General features: G+C 42.2%; 1 protein-coding gene across 7 annotated transcripts in view; it reads left to right on the forward strand.

Moving 5' to 3' along the window:
- amotl1 (angiomotin like 1) overlaps positions 1-23,599 on the forward strand; it is a 237,087-nt gene that overhangs the window by 188,301 nt on the left and 25,187 nt on the right. For 6 of the 7 annotated variants that reach the window (XR_011961546.1, XM_072577833.1, XM_072577834.1 and 3 more), the window contains 2 exons: positions 321-466; positions 16,101-16,280. Coding sequence is in view for 6 of the 7 variants with exons in the window: in XM_072577833.1 (XP_072433934.1) it covers positions 321-466; positions 16,101-16,280 (326 nt within the window). In the remaining variant the exon portion in view is untranslated. The remainder of the gene's footprint in view (positions 1-320; positions 467-16,100; positions 16,281-23,599) is intronic. The other variant, XM_072577832.1, reaches the window with a different exon arrangement.

Consider the following 23,599-nt stretch of genomic DNA (forward strand, 5'->3'; position numbering starts at 1 on the left):
ACATTTGCAGACTTATGACAAATTCTCTCCATTTTAAGTTTGTGATGACTTTTTCTTATTTTCCTAGTCAGTAGCTGATTTCGGTAAGCAAGAATGGTAATTGAAAATTCTTCATTCAATCAATTCTGAAAAGTTAGCCATTGATATTCGTTCTGTTTTATTTCCAAATAACGGCTAAGGTTTTCGATTTGAGAAGAAAAATGCCAAGTAACTTAAAGTCTCCTTTATGTTTTTTTTTCTGCCTGAGGCTATTTGGCCTGATTCCTGTTAACAGGAAAGCTGCCATACAAAGCTAACCTTGTTCTCTGCTTCTCTTGCAGACAAAGAGCACTTGAAGGAAGGGGAAAAGTTGGAAATGGAACTGGCCACTATGCGTTCAGCAAATGAGGATCAGCAGAGGCGCATTGAAATCTTGGATCAGGCATTGAACAATACCCAAGCCAAGGTGGTCAGGTTGGAGCAGGAGGTGGGCTTAATGTTTAATTTGATTTGATTGACTTTAGTTGATGGCAGCCAAATTCAACACTGTTGGCCACAATGCAATCAGCAATTGATATCCAATTAGAAAACTGACTGGGCAATTCAGTGTGCTTGTGCAATGGTACGGAAATGTCAAAAGATATTTCATGAGGAATCAAAACTAAAACTCTCCATATTTTAAGGATGTTTTATCCATCTATTTAGATCCTGTCAGCTGATCTTCCTTTGTGTCTTTCTTTAAATCACTTTTTGGACAAATTAATGTCTTTATTTTTCTTTAGATATCAAGAATTTTCAAGCAGTAGCGGTGAAAATCTTAAAGTTAAAATAATTGTCTATGATGAAAAAAGAATTTAGTATCTTCTCTGATTAAGTGCAGGCTTAATTAATAATCATTTGCTTTTGGCTGTCTCAATTTGGTGAGCTGAAGCCTACACCAGTCCAAACATTGCAACTGCTTTTTTTCTGAATAAACACCCAGCTAGTTTAAACGAAAAGAACCTTCTATCCCATGGCCCATCTTTGAGACTATGCAAAGTATATAACAAAAAAAAAGACAAACTTCTTGATTCTCTAACTCATATGAAAAATGTATTTCTAATCAATGAAATTGCCCTCTCTGCAGACTCCTTGCAACCACTGAAGTTTACAAAGCTACTTTTGGCTTCTTTACTTAAGGTAAAGATATATGCCCTTGGTCTACCAAGAAGCCACAGATGTATCATCCAGGGCTCAATACTTTCACTTCTAAGTCTGATTTCATTAAACAAATACCTTTGAAATGTTTGTACTCCAGGTCTATTTGAATTAGACTCACTTAAATTTCTCAATTAGGTATTTCGATTGAACATTTAAGTTACATTCCTAAAATATGTGAAAATGCAGTTCATAACTCATAACAAGAAGATGTTTGTCAATACACAGTGTGTAATAGATAAATCTATTTATCAGCAGCTGCAGGTAGTCAAGAGGGAATGTGATGTTATTGTGACAGTAGGAAACCTGTCACCAAAAGAAAGGATAGGATCGGATACGATATATTTCTGGATGCAAGTTTCAGGAAAGGTAGGGAAGCAAAGAAAGTAGGATGGGCAAAACTTGATTGTGGAAAATATGACATTGAACGAGAAAGAGTTGTCCTAGAGAGAGATCAAAGACAATGTATTTTCTTTGAGCTAAGATACATTAACGAGACCATTACATGATGTGGAGGTGCCAGTGTTAGACTGGATGGACAAAGTTAAAAATCACATGACACCAGTTTATAGTCCAACAGTTTATTTGGAAGTACAAGCTTTCGGAGCGCTGTTCCTTTGTCAGGTAGCTAGTGGAGTAGGATCATAGGACACAGAAATCACAGCAAATGACCATGGTGTCATACACTGATGCAATATATTGAACAGACCTAGATTATTGTTAAGTGTTTCATCTTTTAGAATGGGTTGCAGATTTCAGTTCTTTAATATGTAATTCTTGGAACTTCTTTCAAGTCACATTTCTGAGATAACTTAAGTTTTTATAAAAAAAAGTGACAGCTCAGACAATACATTAAAAGTGTGAGGTTAGAGTCTGCATGTATTCCAATCTTGAGTCAGACTGGTTATATTTCCAAGGTAGGAATTTATAAAATATCACATGGATTATAAAAAATCAGGGACATTCAGCCTCGGATCTTCAGGTGACCATTCTCCAAGGTGGACTTCGGGATGTGCAACAATGCAGATGGACGAGCAGAGGCTGATAGTCAAGTTTGGTAACCATGAGGATGGCCTCAAGCACAATCTTGCATTCATGTCACACTACAGGTGACCCTACTACACCATACACACACGCACGTACATAAGCACACACAAACACATACTGTTAGATACTCATATACTCATGCAGACCCTCTCACTTACACATGCTGTCTCTCAGACACACGCACACGCTCACTCTCACCTATGCGCACACCCTCTCACAGGCATATACTCCATCACACTCACGGACTCAAGGTGAGAGGTGAAAAGTTTAAGGGGGATACACATGGCAAGTATTTTACACAGAGGGTAAGTGCCTGGAGCGCTTTGCCAGCAGAGGTGATAGAGGCAGGCATGGTAAATTCATTTAAGATGCATCTGGACAGATGCATGAGTAGGTGGGGAGCAGAGGGATACAGATGCTTCGGAATTGGGCGACAAGTTTAGACAGTAGATTCGATCGGCTCAGGCTTGGAGGGCTGAAGGATCTGTTCCTGGGCTGTAAATTTTCTTTGTTCTTTGTTCTTCTTTGACATACACTATCCAGCAAGCGCGCACACACATGCACTTTCACACAACCCCACACACACACACACCCCCACACACACACACACACACGTTCTCTCTCTCCCTCTCTCCCATATTCATATTCTCACTCTCTCTCCCTCACATGAATGCACACACACATATAAGTCTATGGGGTGAATTTGCATTTGCAGACACATTCTATTTTGTTCAAAAAGCACACAATCAGTAGGTAGTCAATATTTTTTGATCATCCATGTGGCATTTTATAAATTCCTACTTTGGAAATAGAACCAGTCTGACTCAAAATTGGGATACATACAGGCTCTAACCTCACACCTGTAATACATTGTCTGAGCTAAGATGTCACCTTTTTATTATAAAACTTTAAGTTATCTCAGGAATGTGACTTAAAAGAAATTCTGGGATTTACCTATTAATGAATTGAAACCTGCAACCCATTTTAAAAGATGAAAGACTTAACAGCAATCTAGGTTTGTTCAATATATTATCTTAATTGCATGACGCTGTGATCTTTTGCTATAAATTCTGTGTCCTATGATCCTATTCCACAGCTACCTGATGAAGGAGCAGCACTCCAAAAGCGTGTACTTCCAAATAAACCCATTGGACTATAAACTTGTGTCGTGTAATTTTTATCTTAGACCATTACACTACTGGTTGTATTTTATAGACTTGCAACTAATGGGAAAGACTTGGATAAACAAATTAGTGCAAAAACTAGATGGTATTATGATTGGCAGTTTTAATTATCTTGGTATAGACTATGATGTTAATAGTATAAAGATATTGATAAGGACATTTCTGAATTATGTTCAGGAGAATTTTCTAGATTCGATTGATGCCAGCCTCCTCAAAGGAAGTATTGCTGCATCTAGTTCTGACAAATGAAGTATCACTAATGCAACATTGCCTTTGAGACTAGAGGCCTGTGACCAGTGGTGTGCCACAAGGATTGGTGCTGGGTCCATTGCTTTTCATCATTTATATAAATAAATTGGATGCAAACATATTAGTATCATTAGTAAGTTTGCAGATAACACCAAAATTGGAGGTTTAGTGGACAACGATAAATGTTACCTCAGAGTATAATGGGATCTTGGTCAGATGGACCAATGGGCCGAGGAATGGCAGATGGGATTTAATTTAGATAAATGTGAGGTGCTGCATTTTGGAATGGCAATTCAAGGCAGGATTTATGCATTTAATGCTAAGGTCCTGCGGAGTGTTACTGAACAAAGCGACCTTTGAGTGTAGATTCATAGCTGCTTGAAAGTGGAGTCGCATGTAGATAGGGTAGTGAAGCAGGCTTTTGGTATGCTTTCCGTTATTGGGCAGAGCATAGAGTATATGAGATAGGAGGTTGTGTTGCAGCTGTACAGGACATTGGTTAGGCCACTTTTGGAATTTTGTGTGCAATTCTGGTCTCTCCTGTTGGAAGGATATTGTGTAACTTGAAAGGGTTCAGAAAAGATTTACAAGGATGTTGCCAGGGTTGGAGGATTTGCGCTGAATAGGCTGAGGCTGTTTTCACTGGAACATTGGAGTCTGAGGAGTAATGGCATAGATGTCAATGAAATCATGAGGGTCATGGATAGGGTGGGGGAGCCCAGAGCCAGAGGGCATAGGTTTAGGGTGAGAGGGGCGAGATACCAAAGGGACCTAAGGGGCAACCTTTTCACACAGAGGTTGGTGCATGTATGGAATGAGCAGCCAGAGGAAATGGTGGAGGCTGGTTCAATTATAAAATTTAACAGGCATCTGGTGGGTATACAAATAGGAAGGGTTTGGAGGGATATGGGCCAAGTGCTGGCAAATGGGACTAGATTGATTTAGGATATCTGGTTGGCATGAACGAGTTGGGCCGATGGGTTTGTTTCCTTACTGAAGATCTCTATGTCTCTATATAACATTTTACGGAATAATGATAATAGCATAATAAGTTTTGAATTGGCTATAGAAAAGGACAACATACAGTCCAGAATGTAAACCATTAATTGGTGAGAAATGATATGCCCTAGGTAAGTTGGAATCAGAAGTTGCCAGAGAAGACTATAATGTTACAATAGGCTACATTTTAAAGAACAGACAGTTCAGATATAGATGAGGTACATTAATAATAACAAATGAAAACCTGACTGAATATGGAGAGTTCACAGGGTAAGTAGACATAAGAAATATGAGAAGCAAGGAGAGAGAATAAGAAGAGACTGGAAGCTAACATAAAAGGGACTTCAAACATCTCAGAGATAGGTAAAGGAGGAATGGGGTAAATGAGGGATCAGAAATGGGATTTATGTCTGGAGGCAGAGCTACCAAGAAAGAAACTATCACCCAAGTTGTTTTGAAAGCTGAGGTACTTAGTACACTGTTGGTCTAAAAAATGATAGAATGATAAAGAAGAGGAATTAGGAAAGTTGCCTCAACCACAAACTGATAAGTCACCAGGAATGGATGAAATGCATCTGAAGATACCGAATTGATCATAATCTTCAAATCCTGCTTTGATAAAGGGATGATTCAAGAGGATTGGAGGATTAGAATTGCAACTCTGTGTTTCTGTTTCAAGTGAGGTTATAAAGATTCAGCTTAGTATCTAGAGCCGACGAATTTAATCTTGGTGGTGGAAAATCCTTTAGCAATGTTAATCTAATTCAAAATAGAGTCACTTCCACAAATATAGATTAGTTAATGAAAGCATGCATATATAAAAGTACATCTTGTTTAATTAACTTGAGCTTTTTTGTGAGATATGGAGTTGGTTACTGAAAATAATGCAATACATAGACTTTTAAAAGGTTTAAGACAAAATGCCACAAAATAGACCACCAATCAAAGACCTGGAAGTAAGTGTGGATAGTGCAGTACAGGTACAAAGTTGACTACATGACAGGAAGCAGAAACTGGTAGTGAATAGTTTTTTTTTAAACTGAGGGTGAGTATACTGAAGTCATCCTTGGTGGCATTTATTTGGTTTATGTTAATAACCTAAACTTGGGTGTGCATGGACAATTTCAAAATTTGCACATGAGGCAAAGCTTGGACATATTGTGAATTGAGAGGAAGATTGCGATAGACTCTAAGAAGATACAGACTAGCTGGAGTCATAGGGAGACAAGTAGCAGGTGCCATTTAACATCAGGAGGTACATAGATTTTGATAGGAAGGATGACCAGCAGTATTATAAATTTGAAAAAGGTATTTTGTTGTAGGTACAATAATGCCACATTACAAATGTAGAAGTCAATCAGAAGTAATTTATTAAACAAAGGCCTTTGGGAGACCATAAGCATCTGACCACATTGCGGTCAGACCTAGGCTCTCGCAGATTACAGACAAGTATCAAGGTTTATACAGAACCACAAGACACAGATCATGCAGTTTGAGCTCAGAAGGCCTTGCGGTTTTACTTAGTAACAAAAACCAGAAGTTATGGCTGTCTCAGCTCTGCTGCATAATCACAGACCATAACCACAGAGGTCCTCCTGCAATAGTCTGTTTGCAGCGAATCTCACATTAGAGTTTAAAAATTAAGGCTCAGTATGAATTTAATTTTAACCCTTCATTTTCCATCTTCAATCCCCCCTTGTGGTCAGAGACAATGGGGGCCATGGACTCTAAACCACTTACAATCAAGTGAGTTCCTATCACCCTGTGGGGGGTGCTGGACAGAAACATCAAATTGAAGACTAGCAGCTGCCTTACACGAGCAGTTAAGATTTTACAACTTGAATTGAAAAGTGCCATAAAGACACAGCAAATAATTACAATGACAACGTGAACAATCAGTGCATGCTGAATATAAGAGCGCCAAGAACTACCTAATAGCCATTCAAGCCACCCCGGGGGATTATAATCATGAAATTGCTTCCCTTCCTGCCAGATCTTATCAGCCTGCAGGTGTATGCGAAATGCTAGGTTAGTTATATTGTCCGAAGTGTCTGGAATATAGGTGCAACACTCAGGACCAATAACAACACAGGTGCCACCCTGTGACTCTCGTAAATAGTCAAGGACCAGACATTTCTGCAAGGTGACAGGGGTATCTCTGTATCTCTGCAGTTCATGATCACTTTTTTAAAGTCAATTTCTCCATAGATTATGTGTCACTGTCTTATCGTTTAAACTATGGTCTTGTGTCCTTACCAAGCCACACAAGTCCATTTGTCAAGTCAGTGTACATATCTAAGGCCCATTTTTCATTGCAAAAACCTTTTTTTACAGCATTCACACAGATTCATTACTTCTGAGGTAACAATCACTTTTGCACACTTACATCGGTATCCCAAGACTTTCATGTATTCTTGACCCCCATCTGATCTTATCAAAAGATCTATGAGGTTTTACTTATCTCTGCACGTATAGTCCTGATGCCTCGGGTAGTGGCTTGAACATCAAGTTCACCAAGGAAAGACAAGGACACAAACAGTACGAAGAGAAACCTATCAGTTTAGTTCTCTCACCTAAACTTCCTTTTCACTAAAATGCATGGTAACCTCAATTATCATTTCAATTCATTCCCACTTGTTTGTTCTTTCTTTAAATTTACCCATATATCTTAACTTACTTTATGGTTCATTCTAGGCATTTGATATGTTCCTATGCAAATTTTGACCAAATTCAAAGTTCTGTTTTGAGTTCTCTTAAAGCAATAACTTGTTTCATAAGTTTAAACAACTTAGGTCAACACAATTCCATTGACGCTCCCCCCCCAGTGACTACTAGGCAAAGGGCCAGGGTGAAAATCAGCAAAATATTACAAAATTTATTGAATGGAGTTATACAATGGTCCAAAGGCTATATCGCCCACTCACAACAATCTGCACTCCTGGTCCACGCAACCAACCTGCACTCATGGTCCACATACAACAAACTGCACTCCAGGTCCACCTGCAATAACCAGCGCTCCTGGTCCATGCGCAATATCCAGCGCTCCTGGTCCACGCGCAATAACCAGCACTCCTCATCCATGCGCAACAATCGCGAAGGACGACCGCAAGCTCTGAGATGAATCACTCTGAAAAGGAAAGAGAGTGAGGATCCTCAATCGGTGCCCAGTGTTTTCAGTTGGGCCCAGTGTTTTCAGACCACCTTCCCTCATATTTCAGTGCAAGCGCACGTATCACTGCTAATGATAACCTCATAGGGACCATTCCACATCGGGTTAAAACCAGGCTTAGTGGGTAGAGTCTTAACCTTAACTTAACTACCTACTGATGGGACATCTGGACAATCCTCTAATTGCCTCTGTTCATCTCTTCCTTCCTGTTTGTCTTTAACTGTTTTATGCATCCCCTTCAGTTGGAGTTTCATAGAACATAGAAAAGTACAGCACAGAGCAGGCCCTTTGGCTCACGATGTTGTGCCGAGGTTTAATCCTAATGTAAAATATAGTAACTTAACCTATGCACCCCTCAACTCACCGCTATCCATGTGCATGTCCAGCAGTCGCTTAAATGTCCCTAATGACTCTGCTTCCACCACCACTGGCAATGCATTCCATGCATTCACAACTCTCTATGTAAAGAATCTACCTCTGATATCTCCTCTATACCTTTCTCCTAATATCTTAAAACTATTACCTCTCATACCAGTCAATCCTGCCCTGGGGAAAGGACGCTACCTATTCCCCTCATTATCTTGTATACCTCGATCAGGTCTCCTCTCTTCCTCCTTCTCTCCAGAGAGAAAAATCCCAACTTCTTCAATCTTTCTTCATAAGGTAAGCCCTCCAGTCCAGGCAGCATCCTTCTTTGCACCCTCTCCAAAGCCTCTGTACCTTTCATATAGTAGGGCGACCAGAACTCGACACAATATTCCAAGTGTGGTCTCACCAGGGACTTGTAGAGCTGCAGCAAAATCTTGCAGCTCTTCAACTCGATCCTCCAGTTAATGAAAGACAAAATGCCATATGGTTTCTTAACAACCCTATCCACTTGGGTGACAACTTTGAGGGATCTGCGTACTTGCACACCCAGATCACTCTGTTCCTCCACACTGCCAAAAATCCTGTCTTTAATCCTATATTCAGCATTCAAATTCAACCTTCCAAAATGCATAATTTCGCATTTATCCAGGTTGAACGCCATCTGCCATTTCTTTGCATCCTGTCTATGTCGCGCTGCAGCCTGCAATAGCCCTCAATACTATCGACAGCACCTCCAACCTTTGTGTCATCTGCAAATTTACTAATCCACCCCTCAAGCTCCTTATCCATTCAGCATTTATAAAAGCTACAAGGAGCAGAGGCCCAAGAACAGACCCCTGCAGGACCCCACTCAACACTGACCTCCAGGCAGAATACTTTCCATCTACAACCACTCTCTGCCTTCTGTCAGTCAACCAATTCTGAATCCAGATAGCCAAGTCTCCCTGTATCCCATACTTCCTGACTTTATAAACGAGCCTACCATGGGGAATCTTATCAAATGTCTTGCTGAAGTCCATATGCACTACATCCACTGCTTGACCTTCGTCGACCTGTCTTGTCACCTCCTCAAAGAACTCAATAAGATTTGTGAGGTGTGACCTGCCCCTCACAAAGCCATGCTGACTGCCTTTAATCACACTATGCTTTGCCAAATAGTCATAAATCCTATCCCTCAGAATTCTTTCCCAAACTTTGCTGATGACAGATGTAAGACTGATGGGTAATGGCTTTGGAGGGGTGGCAAAAGGGCATCCTTCCATTTCGCCCTTGTCATGTTAGAGGTTGATTGTGGATTTCCTGCATTCAGCATTTCTACAAGGGTAAGTTTAGTATGTAAAATCATATTTCCTATCATTACTATAGGTACACGGACCCTTAAGGGCCATGCGGCACAGTCTTTGGCTGCTATACATTTGGTCAAGCCGTTAACTACGTGCCCCTCCGCAGTGAAATAGTATCTTATAAGTCGCTGTTTGTTGCCATGGTTACCACCACCGAGTAAAAGCCCCCCCTCATTGTTGCAGTAAATGTGGAAGTCATCTAGATAAATGTAAACCTGAGGTAGACATAGGTGCATTTATAGGCAGCGCCCAGCGTGCCATTAAGGACAAAACTTACCACCAACAGGACCCTCACATACACAGGAATGAATGAGTAAACGATGGACTTTGTTACATGTCAACTATACATGTTATGATCATCTTAGTCATTGTGAACAACAATGTTCACATCTGCTCTCATCTTTTGCAATAGGAGGATTCGTGAAATTGTTGGCCACAGATAAACAGCCATCATTCACCAGCAGGGAATTTAAGTATTTCCTGAAATTAAATGGGATTCGACATAGAAGGACAGCCCCATATTATCCATCATCCAACGGGTAGGCAGAAAGAGCAGTCCAAACTTTGAAGGCAAGCTTAAAGAAACATCCTGTAGCTTCACTAGCTACCAAATTGTCCTAGTTCCTATTTGACTGTAGAAGTACCCTTCATGCAACTACACAATAGCTCCAGCAGAGTTGCTAATGGGGGGAGGACTTGATTTGATGTTGTTACATGTACCTAAGTATAGTGAAAAGGCTTGTTTATGAGCTGTTCAGGCAGATCATTATAAGCAAGGACATATTGGCCTTTTGGGCCTGTGCTGCTCTGCTCGGCCTGTGCTGCTATCCTTCCTCAAGTTTGGGGACCAAAACTGCGCACAATACTCCAGGTGCAGTTTCACCAGGGCCCTGGTGCAGAAGGACCTCTCTGCTCCTGTACTCAATTCCTGTTGTTATAAGGCCAGTAGCTTTCTTCATTGCCTGCTGTACCTGCATGCGTGCTTTCATTCACCGATGTACAAGAGCACCTGGATCTCGTTGTACTGCCCCTTTACCTAACTTGACTCAATTTAGATAGTAATCTGCCTTCCTGTTCTTGCCACCAAAGTGGATAATCACACAATTATCCGCATTAAACTGCGTTTGCCATGCATCCGTCCACTCACCTAGCCTGTCCGAGTCACCCTGTGTTCTCATAACATCCTCCGCACATTTCACCCTGCCTCCCAGCTTTGTGTCATCAGCAAATTTGCTAATATTACTTTTAATACCGTCATCTATATCATTAATTTATATTGTAAACAGCTGCAGTCCCAGCACCAAACCTTGTGGTACCCCACTGGTCACCAGCTGCCATTCTGAAAGGGACCTGTTTATCACGACTCTACTTCCTGTCAGCCAAGCAATTTTCAATCCATGTCAGTATTTTGTCCCCAATTCCATGTGTCCTAATTTTGCCCATTAATCTCCTATGTGGGACTTTATCAAAGGCTTTCTGAAAGTCCAGGTGCATGACATCCACTGACTCTCCCTTGTCCATCTTCATAGTTACATTCTCAAAAAATTCCAGAAGATTAGTCAAGCACGATTTCCCCTTCATAAATCCATGCTGACTGACCATATCTGCTATCCAAATGAGACATAATTTCATCTTTTATAATTGACTCCAGCATCTTTCCCATCACTGACGTCAGGCTAACTGGTCTATGATTCCCTGTTTTCTCTTTCCCTCCTTTCTTGAAAAGTTGGACAACATTAGCCTCCCTCCAATCTGCAGGAACTGATCCTGAATCTATAGAACATTGGAAAATGCTTATCAATGCATCCAGATTTCTAGAGCCACCTCTTTAAGTACCCTGGAATGCAGATCATCAGGTCCCGGGGATGTATCAGCCTTCAGACCTAACAGTCTATCCAACACAATTTCCTGCCTAATATAAATTCCCTTCAGTTCATCCATTGCTCTCGGTCCTTCAGCCACTATTACATCTGGGAGATGGCTTGTGTCTTCCCCAGTGAAGACAGATCCAAAGTACCTTTTCAACTTCTGCCATTTCCTTGTTCCCCATAATAAATTTTGTCTTTAAGGGGCCAATTTTAGTCTTAACCTTTTTTTTTTCTTTTCCTTTACCTCCTTTATATTTTTGGCCAGTTTGCCTTCATACCTCATTTTTTCTCTGTGTATTGCCTTTTTAGTTATCCTCTGTTACTCTTTAAAAGTTTCCCAGCCCTCCAGCTCATCTTTGCTATGTTATGCTTCTCTTTTATCTTTATACAGTCCTTAACTTCCCTCATCTTTCTTCCTCTTTGGAATGAACTAATCCTGCACCTTCTCCCAGTCTACCTGCATGTTGAAATCCCCCATAACAGCAGTTGTAATACCTTTGCGACGGGCCAATTTCAACTCCTTATTCAACTTACACCCTACATCCAGACTATTGTTTGGGGGCCTGTAGATAACTCCCATTAGGGTCTATCTAGCCTTAGAAGTCCTCAGCTCTATCCATATTGACTCTACATCTCCTGATTCTATGTCCCCCTCGCAAGGGACTGAACATCATTCCTCACCAACAGGGCCACTGGAGCGCAGAAGGCTGAGGGGCGACTTGATAGAAATTTATAAGATTGTGATAGGCATAAATGGAGTGCAAAGTATGAGGCTTTTCTTCAGAACGGAGGGATCAATTACTTGGGGACACAGGTTCAAGATGTCGATGGGGGAGATGTTTAAAAGGGATGTGCAAGGCAAGGTTTTTTCAGAAAGGGTGGTGAGTGCCTGGTACGTCCTGCTCGAGGAGGTGATGGAAGCAGACACAATAGCAGCATTCAAGAAGCACCTGGACAAATACATGAATAGGAAGGGAATACAGAGGAACCTCGATTATCCGAATGAGATGGGCTGGCACTATTTCTTTCGGATAATTGATTATTCGGTTAATCAATTCAATGCCTCTCCTCTGGGGCTCATAGATTTCTGTTAAGTCTGCTCCCTGTTCTGGGGCAGCTGGAGTGGATACCAACAGTATGGCTGCCGCTGCCTTTGTGGGGTAAGTCTCCAAATAGCACACTCTCAAACAGACAGACATAACTTTTTGACAAGTTCCACCTCTGTCCTGTACAGGACAATATTAGACAGAATATCTGGGGAAGGGTATTTAGGGTTCACCCCTATGTAGAACTCCAGGAAAAGTGTGGGGAGAGAGAGGGAGGGCATTTGGAGATGGTGCCTGGGTTCCCATCGATATCCAGGACTGTTCTCGGCAGCAATTGAGAGAGCCAAGATCCTTTTTAATCATTGTGTCTTTTGTTTACAATCAGGATTGAAACAGCTCTTTGATGTAATGTTTCTTTTGGGACCTCGAGATCTCCTTCAGATATTTGGATCATTGATATTTGGATAATCAAGGTTCCTTTACAGATGGTTACGGATCCTATAAGTGAAGATAGTTTTAAGTCAAAATGTGTCAGCGCAAGCTTTAGGACTAATGGGCCTATTCCTTTGCTGTACTGTTATTTGTTCTTAATAGAATTATGATCACTGGTCCCAGAGTGATCTCCCACTGACACCTCAGTCACCTGCCCTGCCTTATTTCCCAAGAGCAGGTCAGGTTTTGCAACTTCGGTGGTAGGCAAAGTAATGGAAAGGGTACTGAGGGATAGGATTTATGAGTATTTGGAAAGACAGCCAGCACGGATTTGTGAAGGGTAGGTCTTGCCTTACAAGTCTTATTGAATTCTTTGAGGAGGTGACCAAGCATGTGGATGAGGGTAGAGCAGTGGATATAGTGTGCATGGATTTTAGTAAGGCTTTTGATAAGGTTCCCCATGGTAGGCTTATGCGGAAAGTCAGGAGGCATGGGATAGAGAACTAGCTAACCGGTCGAAGTCAGAGAGTGGTGGTAGATGGTAAATATTCAGCCTGGAGCCCAGTTACAAGTGGAATTCTGCAGGGATCAGTTCTGGGTCCTCTGCTGTTTGTAATTTTTATTAATGACTTGGAAGAGGGAGTCGAAGGGTAGGTCAGTAAATTTGCAGATGATACGAAGATTGGTGGAGTTGTGGATAGTGAGGAGGGCTGTTGTCGGCTGCAAAGGGACTTAGATATGATACAGAGCTGGGCTAAGGAGTGGCATATGGAGTTCAACCCTATCAAGTGTGAGGTTGTCCATTTTGGAAGGACAAATAAGAATGCGAAATACAGGGTTCTTAGTAAGGTGGAGGAGCAGAGGGATCTTGGGGTCTATGTTCATAGATCTTTGAAAGTTGCCACTCAGGTGGATAGAGCTTGTAAGAATGCCTATGGTGTATTAGCGTTCATTAACAGAGGGATTGAATTCAAGAGTCGTGAGGTGATGTTGCAAATGTATAGGACCTTGGTAAGGCCACATTTGGAGTACTGTGTGCAGTTCTGGTCGCCTCATTTTAGGAAAGATGTGGAAGCTTTGGAGAGGGTGCAGAGGAGATTTACCAGGATGTTGCCTGGAATGAAGAATAGGTCGTACGAGGATAGGTTGAGAGTGCTAGGCCTTTTCTCATTGGAACGGCAAAGGATGAGGGGTGACTTGATAGAGGTTTATAAGATGATCAGGGGAATAGATAAAGTAGACAGAGACTTTTTCCCCGGTACAACAGAGTGTTACAAGGGGACATAAATTTAAGGTGAAGGGTGGAAGGTATAGGGGGATGTCGGGAGTAGGTTCTTTACCCAGAGAGTGGTGGGGGCATGGAATGCGCTGCCTGTGGGAGTGGCAGAGTCAGAATCATTGGTGATCTTTAAGCGGCAATTGGATAGGGACATGGATGGGTGCTTAAGCTAGGACAAATGTTCGGCGCAACATCGTGGGCCGAAGGGCCTGATCTGTGCTGTATTGTTCTATGTTCTATACAGATCATAGGGTGAAAAAAAATTAGACGTAGACATACAAGTTATGTCACACAGGGCATATGCTAGATAAGGTCAACATTAACAAGATCAGCATTATTTGAAGTTAAATAGTCCATTCATCAGCCTAATAATGGCCAGGAAGAAGGTGTTAACGAACTTGGTGCACGTGTTCAAGCTTCTGTATCTTCTGCCTGACAGAAGAGGTTGTAGGAGAGCATTACCCGGATCCAGTGCAGCCTTTCCACTGCAACAAGCTGTGTAGATAGAGTTCATGGATGAAAGCTTGGCTTCCATGATGGTCTGGGCTCCGAGCCAGGTTAAATCTGTTCTTCCTGGATCTGGAGGGTGAGATTGGCACTCATGATGCTGTTCAATGTCAGACACAAAACTCTGCTAAGCGAGAGAGACAGTTTGATACAGGAACCATGGGTAAAAAGCATGGTCGATGTAAGGTCCGGTCCAGTGACTTATGAAGTTCAGGTAGGTGTGATGGCCCTGAACATGCATGTGAACCATATGAAAGCTGCAAACTCTTAAATAGTGTAGGAACAAAATGTCCCTGGCTCCTCGACCACCATCTGACTGTTCTGGAATCCATGGGTTCTCCCTCTCAATCAAGCGTTGAAGATACCTCTGAATCTGAGATGGACACGGCAGACTTTGCTGTCTGAAGAGGATAATTAATTTCTTCTGAAATGCTCTGGGAGCAAGCCACAACTTACTGTGCATTACACGCCATCTGTATCAGAGGCGGACTTGGAGGAACCTGACTCAGTGCTAAAACGCCACAGAAAAAGATACAAAAAAAACTGGGCTACATCCTTGAAGTCAGAGGGGGATGGATTTAGTGGTTCTGGTGAAGTAAGCCAGGTGGACCTCAGAATAGGAGTTCCCTGATTGGGGCTGTTAACCTCGTCCAGTCAAGGAGCACTGGCTGACAGATATGAACAGGAGTTTCAGAGGTGGCTCTGAGGAAGCTGGATCAGTGTCAAGTACTCTCAATGTATAAAGGGTGACTTGGTGATGGAACACTGCCCTCTGGAATTATTTCATTGTCCATTCATTCAAAGGCACTCTTGTCTGAAGAACCAGGCAATTTGGAGGGGATAGCCTGCTACGAGCCCCACTGCCCTTGAACATGACATTCCCATGCACCCTCCCCTACTCTCAAATTCTACATTTCAACACTCACCCATTCTGCCACAGCCACCACCCACCACTACTAATTCCTTCCACCTGTGCACCTTGTTGATCAGACTTTGGGAAAGAGTGGTATCAGCAGCAAACACCTCCCTGATAATGTTGCTGAGAACAAAAACTCTCGGTGGGTGGGACCTCTACTATTTGGGCTCTTTGATCCTGGGTAATCAGCCTCCCACTGCCATGTTAAATGCACAATTTGCCCAAAATGTGGCAGGCATTAAAGAGACAACATGGGAGTTTTGCCAGTTCTCCAGTCAGCGGCTGAGATGCCTATTGTTTCCACAAGATTCTGCAACCAGTTTTCAGATTTTGTACACTTAGCTGGATATCAGAACACCCTGACACCAAGTGCCATAGCTTAAATATGGAGGAGACAAAATCAGATTGAGTGTTGTGTGTGGTATACTTTTCCAAAGACTTTCAACATGTTCTGGCCTGAAAAGCAAGCTCATTCCTAGTGCCACCATGATGTTGATGTTTGCTTTCTGTTGACAGTTGAGGAAGAAACAAGTGTATGTGGAAAGGGTAGAGCGACTGCAACAGGCCTTAACGCAGCTGCAAGCAGCCTGTGAAAAGCGGGAGCAGATGGAACGGAGGCTACGCATTCGGCTGGAACGAGAGTTAGAATCTCTTCGAGTACAACAGGTATCACCTGCTTTCAGACATCCTTTTTGTGTAAGAAATTTCAATGCATCGTCACATTATTTGCAGTATTAATAGTTTTTAAAATTGCAGAGTTTTAAGGGCAATTTTAATTGTATGAGATGCAAAGATTGACAGACTAAAAATTATTTGCATTTAGGATACTTTTAAATTGTCTGTTTTCTCTTAGTTTATTACGAGGATTTTCTGTTCACTGTTAAAGTTAATCTTCAAGCTTCTTGCCACAATTAGATACACAAAACCATTTCAATGTTTCTATTAAGTACAGTTAACATAACAAATATCCCAACACCGAGGAGTTATTAGGAGAAATGATTAATCGCAAGTAGATTTAACACCTTTCCACAACATCTTGAGATGTGTTAAAAAGATTGAGGGATACTGATGGTGAGGTCTGGGGAGGGATTTCAGAGCTTAGGGCCAAGACATTGAAAGCAAGTCCAGAGATGTGTGCGAACGAAGAATTAGAGGAGAGACCAGTTCTTAAAGGAATGGAAGAAATCAGAGATTGGGAGAACTGATGCTTACATTGTATCTATTACCTTAGAGTTGAATCTCCATTCACACAAGATCACTCTGACCACCGCTTTATTTCCAGATTTCATAGAAAATTTCGAACAGGAACAATAGATAACCTTGACATAACTGAATTGGAAACAAATTTTTAAAAAAATTTCAACACACCACTAAGGGGATCCAAAGATGGCAGCAATCTAGAAAGATCGTATTGCAGAGCTCTGCACCACGTTTAGAGATGCCGAAGAAGGGAGCAGGTGCAACCAAGGCCGCGCCTGCGGCCCAGCCTACAGGATCCTCCAACACGATTTCCTACCAAGTCCTGGTAAAAGAGCTCGTGAAATATTGCGAGATGTTGGGGAAGCAGATAGAGGAGAAGCTGGCCCTGATCTCTATCCCTGAACAGCAGCTAGGAGGCCTGGGGAAAAGGACAGATGAGGTAGAATTCAGAGTCACAGTGGTGGAGGCTGATACTGGTTCCTCAAAGGATAGGATCCAGGCCCTGGAGATACAGGTCCATAATTTGCTTGGCTGGGTTGATGACCTCTAGAACAGGAGCAGGAGAAAAATATTCACATCGTCAATCTCCTGGAGGGTAAGAAAGGTGAGCGACCAGTGGAATTTATTGAGGTCTGTTTGCTGAAATTCCTTAACTTGCAGGTAGGAATGGGAAGCTTGAAGATTGAGAGGGCTCACTGGGTCATGAAACAGAGGTCAGGTCTGCACCAATGTCCTTGTCCTATCTTGGTGCGGTTTCATGACTATTGAGATAAGGAGAAAAATGTGGAAGCTTCCAGAATCCAGGGGAAGGTTCTGAAGGCCTTAGTTTATGAGGGCTCTAAGATCATGTTCTTCCAGGATTTCTCTGCAACAGTGATCCAGAAAAGAGTGATGGCTTCAAGAAAAGACTGAGAGCGCTTGGGATCCAGTACACTCTGAGGTATCCGGTAGTGCTTCAGATCATCTTAGATGGATCTGTACATCTCTTTGACACGTGGGAGAAGACGAGACAAATTAACTTAATCTGAACAATTTAGTATGTACAAATAGTAGTGTTGTTTTGGTGTGTCTCTACTTTTCTTTAAAAAAACAGCAAGTCCAGTCAGAGCTTTCTTTTCCTATTGTTTATTGGTAATAATCTGGTCTAAACTATGCTGAGGGGTGGCTAGAATGTTTACGTTCAATTTGTAAGTTAAGTTATACCAAAGGATGAGTAGAGTACTTACTTGTTTATTTTTCAAACTTTCTTTGTTCACGTTGTTATTCCATGGTGTATTATCTTTCTTTGCTGTTTGTGTTTGTGGTGCGACTCTAGCTAGAAGGAAGGAAAATGGTTGGGATGGCTATATGCCTACTTACGGACAGTTTATGCCCAGTTCAGGTATTTAACTGCCCTGGCTCCTATTTTGGCAGTGGGATAGGAAGTTGGGTTTTAGATGCCCCCTTTGGGCAAGGGGTGAGTTCCCTATTCAGCGCCATCGGCGCTTTATATGTTAATTTTCTTTTGGTTTTTGTTGTTTATAGTCTTTGATAGCTTTGTAGGTTTGTTCACTGTGGTGGGTTTAGTTTATGTAGTGTTTTTTTAAGTTCGATGGATCTCGTGACACTAATGCTCAGCGATTTATGGTTCGAGTTCTTCGTCTCTGGAATCTAACTGTTACTGCAGAAAGTTATGGCTAATAACTTGATTAAATGGTGTACCTAGAACATCAAGGGGAGTGACTCACCAATTAAGAGGAAAAAGGTACTCTCAAGTCTTAGAAAGGAAAAGGAGGATATTGCTTTGTCACAGGAGACATACTTGGATGATAGGGAGCATTTGAAACTACAGCAGAATGGCTTTGATCAGGTTTACTTATCATCTTTTAATTACAGAAGCAGGCAGATTGGCTATATTGGTTTGGAGGCATCTCCCATTTAAATTACTGGAGTGTGTTAAAGACACACACTGGCGGTTAGTAATTCTCAAAGTCTTGATAAACTGGGACGAATATGGCGTTCTAAGTGTTTACTGCCCTCCAGCCCATCCCCTCAAATTTCTGGTAGATATATTCTCTAAATTGATCAGTTTTGAGTCTTGGCATATCATTATAGGGGGAGATTTTAATTGTCTTTTGGATCCCACAGTAGGCAGGTTGCCCAAAGGCCTCTCGATACCCTCTGTACAAACTTATCAATTTGTGGATCTGCATGTAGAGTTAGGATTGGTAGATGTCTGGAGATGTCTCCACCCAACAGGTAGGGATTTTACATTTTTTTTCCAATCCACACATATCACACCAGTATTGATTTTTTTTCTCTCTCTGACCCTCATGGCAACCCTGGACTTGGTGGCATCTTGTACGATTGGTAATATTACCATCTCCGACCAGTGTACCTGATGGTTAAGATTAAGGATGCTATAGTGGGCTTGAGGCACTGGCGAATGGAATCCATTATCCTTAAGGATGATAAGTTTGTGGAGTACTTGTGTAAGGAATTTATTGTTCTCTTATACATTAATTCAGGCTCAGTTAGTAGCCCGTCTGTCCTTTGGGAAACGGTCAAAACCTAAGCCAAGGGTTTAGTTATCTCCTACTCTGCCAGCAGGAAGAGGCAGAAGGGCGAGCAGCAACATCTCCTTGAAGCACAGAAAAGGCTTACTTTGAGAACCCCTCTTTGGCCAAGCTACAGAGGATTAAGGCGGTGTGGTCTGCATTGAATTCCATGCTAATGCAGATTGCAAAGAAGGAGCTTACTTTGGCAAAACAAAGGTTGTATGAGCATGATGACAAACTGGGCAAGTACCAAGCGTATCTTGCCAGGAAAAATAAAGTGCCCCCTTCAAGTCGTTACTTTGATTAGGGAAAGGGCTGGGAAGCTAACATGTGATTCCAAAAAGATTCATAAACCTGATTAATTCAGATTTTACTCTGAATTATACCCATCTGAGGGTTATGAGGAGGGGTGGACCAAGATGGAGTCTGTTTTCATGGATCTGGAGCTCTCTGGTGTGACCCCCAAACAAGAGTCTTTTCTCAATGCCCCCTTATCAGAGCAAGAAATGCAGGAGGCTGTGAAGAAGCTTCAGAGTGGAAAGGCACCCGGGCCTGATGGACTTCCCAGCTAATTTTATGAGCAACTTGTCAGGCCCGATGCTCAACATGTTCAATGACACATACAGTCATGATCGTCTCCCGCCATCTCTAAGAGAGGCCAATATTTCGCTTATTCTTTCAAAGGAGAAGGTCCTGGAGGACTGTGCTTCTTATAGGCCCATTTCACTCTTAAATGTAGACTTTAAAATCCTTTCTAAGACTCTTACACTCAAGCTGGAAACTTTGTTATCTTCTATTGTTAAAGAGGGTCAGACAGGTTTCATAAAGGGCCGCAGATCCTGCAATAATGTTAGGAGGCTGCTCAATGTAATTCAAGCGTGTCAACAACAGTCAATACAGGGATTGGTGATTTCTCTAGATGCAGAGAAGGCATTTGACTCTAGAGCTTGGGCGAAGCCTTTATAAGATGGGTGAAGGTTCTCTACAGTGACCCTGCAGTCATCACCAACAGGGTACAATCAAACCATTTTAGTATTGTTCGGGGCAGCTGACAGGGCTGACCCCTTTCACCATTGCTTTTTAGATTGATGATTGAACCATTGGCGGAGGCCATTCATAGGGATCCCAATGTATTGCTCCAGAAGTGGAGTCAAAATTACATAAGGTTTCGTTGTACGGGGATGACGTACATTTTTAAATCAAATCCAGGATTTTTGGTGCCTGAACTGTTACAGTACATTAGTCGTTTGGCACCTCTTCCGGGGTACAAGATTAATTTTGCAAAATCAGAGGCTATGCCTATGGTCTTATGAAGATGCTAGATCTTGAGGGCGAATCTGGATTCCTATTTAAGTGATCACAGTGGGGTTTTCTGTATCTGGGCATATTCATCACTCCAGTTCTCGATCGATTGTTTAAAGCTAATTTTGTTCAATTATTCAACAAAATCAAGCAAGGCCTTCAAAGGTGGAAGGTGCTTCTGGCCTCATGGTTGCGTCAGATGGCGCTTATTAAGATGAATAATCTCCCCAGTTTGTTGTACCCTACTCAAATGCTCCACCTGATTTTTGATAAGCAAACATTCAAGAGACTGAACGACTAGTTTAGCTCTTTTATTTGGCATCGTAAGTGGCCCCTTATTAAATTAGCTAAACTGCAGTTGCCTCACAGACTTGGGGGGAGTGGATCTCCCAGACATTAAAAACTATAAACTAAGCTCGCCTTTATCTTACGTGAGTGATTGGGCTTGTGGGGACCCTCTTTCAATATGGTTAGATATCGAAACTTCTCGGGTAAAGTGCCCCTTAAATTGCTTGCTGTTTTTGGACAAAATGACAGTTAAGGAATAGAATCATAATCATAGAGACGTGCAGCGTGGAAAGAGACCCTTCAGTCCAACCCGTCCAATGCGACCAGATATCCCAACCCAATATAGTCCCACCTGCCAGCACCCAGCCCGTATCCATCCAAACCCTTCCTATTCATATACCCATCCAAATGCGTTTTAAATGTTGCAATTGAAACAGCCTCCACCACTTCCTCTGGCAGCTCATTCCATACACACACCACCCTCTGTGTAAAAAAAAGTTGCCCCTGGGTCTTTTTTTTTAATATCTTTCCCCTCTCACCCTAAACCTATTCCCTCTAGCTCTGGACTCCCCCACCCCAGGGAAAAGACCATGTCTATTTACCCAATCCATGCCCCTCATAATTTTGTAAACCTCTATAAGGCCACCCCTCAGCCTCCAACGCTCCAGGGAAAATAGCCCCAGCCTGTTCAGCCTCTCCCTATAGCTCAACTCCTCGAACCCTGGCAACATCCTCATCAATCTTTTCTGAACCCTTTCAAGTTTCACATCTTTCTGATAGGAAGGAGACCAGAATTGCGCGCATTATTCCAGCCATGGTCTAATCAATGTCCTGTACAGCCGCAACATGACCTCCCAAGTTCTGTATTCAATACTCTGACCGATAAAGGAAAGCATACCAAAACGTCCTTCACTATCTTATCTACCTGTGACTCCACTTTCAAGTAGCTATGAACTTGCACTCCAAGGTCTCTTTGTTCAGCAACACTTCCTAGGACCTTACCATTAAGTGTAGAAGTCTTGCTAAGACTTGCTTTCCCACAATCCAGCACATTTTTCTGAATTAAATTCCATCTGCCACTCCTCAACCCATTGGCCCACCTGATCAAGATCCTGTTGTAATCTGAGGTAACCTTCTTTGCTGTCCACTCACCTCCAATTTTGGTGTCATCTGCAAACTTACTAACTATACTTCTTATGCTCACATCCAAATCATTTATGTAAATGACGAAAAGTAGTGGACCCAGCTCCGATCCTTGTGGCACTCCACTGGTCACAGGCCTCCAGGCTGAAAAACAATCCTCCACCACCACCCTCTGTCTTCTACCTTTGAGCCAGTTCTGTATCCAAATGGTTAGTTCTTCATGTATTCAGTGAGATCTAACCTTGCTAACCAGTCTCCCATTGGGAACCTTGTCGAACACTTTACTGAAATTCATATTGATCACATCTATCGCTCTGCCCTCATCAATCCTCTTTGTTACTTCTTCAAGAAACTCAATCAAGTTTGTGAGACATGATTTCTCATGCACAAAGCCATGTTGACTATCCCTAATCAATCCCTGCCTTTCCAAATATGTGTCCCTCCGGATTCCCTCTAACAACTTGCCCACCACTGACGTCAGGTTCACTGGTCTATAATTCCCTGGCTTGTCCTTGCCAACCTTCTTAAACAGTGGCACCACTTTAGCCAACCTCCAGTCTTCTGGCACCTCACCTGTGACTATCGACGATACAATAATCCAATAGTTATCAATACTGTTAAAACATGGAGGGCAATTGGCAGAGGGAAGGCAATTTTGGCAAAATATCTTTTCTTGCACCTATAGTTGATATGCCGGGGATGATGGATTCAGGATTCAATCATTGGGCAGCTAGGGGTGTGTCTTACATGGGCGATTTATTTGATGGAGACACAATTATGTCTTTTGATCAGTTAGCGCGGAAATACGAGCTATTTAGCAGGGACCTCTGTTTTCTTTTCAAGTTAGGGGTTTTATTCAAAAAGAGATGACACTTTTGACTGATTCCTACAAATCCGTCACGAGAAGACGGTGCTCAGTGCTAAGAGTACACTTTCTGTCAGCACTTTATATCATCAACTGGGGTTGGGGGGGAGGCGGCATCGCGGATGAGCTTGATCAGCTTTGCAGGGTGTGGGAGAGTGAGCTAGGCATTGACATCTCTTCAGAGGCATGGGAAGATATTTGAGAAAACGCAGGGAAGATATTTGAGAAAATGAAAGAAAGATATCAATTTGCAATAGGACCAATGTTTTACAGTTGAAGATTCTCCACAGGATCTACTTGGTTCTGGATCATTTGTCAAAACGTAAACCAGGAGTATCTTCAACATGCTCCAAGTATGAAGTTAGTACAGGCACTCTTACCCATTTTCTCTGGTCCTGTGGTAGGCTTCAAACATACTGGAGTGCTGTGGCAGATGTAATGGAGAGGATTTTGAGTGTAAGGGTATAAAGACCCAATCTCTTCCCCTTCTTGCCCTGTCCAGTATATTGTCTGTAGATGTGCATAAGAAAAAAACTTTTCAACATCCTCACTTTCTGTGCAAGAAAGAGTATCTTGCTAGGTTGGGTATCCAAACACCCAGGCCTATCGGGTTGGTGCAAGATTTTTAATGGAGCATATCCCCTTGGATTTTCTTATGTATGGTACACCACAAAACTGAG

Source organism: Chiloscyllium punctatum, chromosome 9 (assembly GCF_047496795.1).
Source record: "Chiloscyllium punctatum isolate Juve2018m chromosome 9, sChiPun1.3, whole genome shotgun sequence".
Taxonomy (NCBI): domain Eukaryota; kingdom Metazoa; phylum Chordata; class Chondrichthyes; order Orectolobiformes; family Hemiscylliidae; genus Chiloscyllium; species Chiloscyllium punctatum.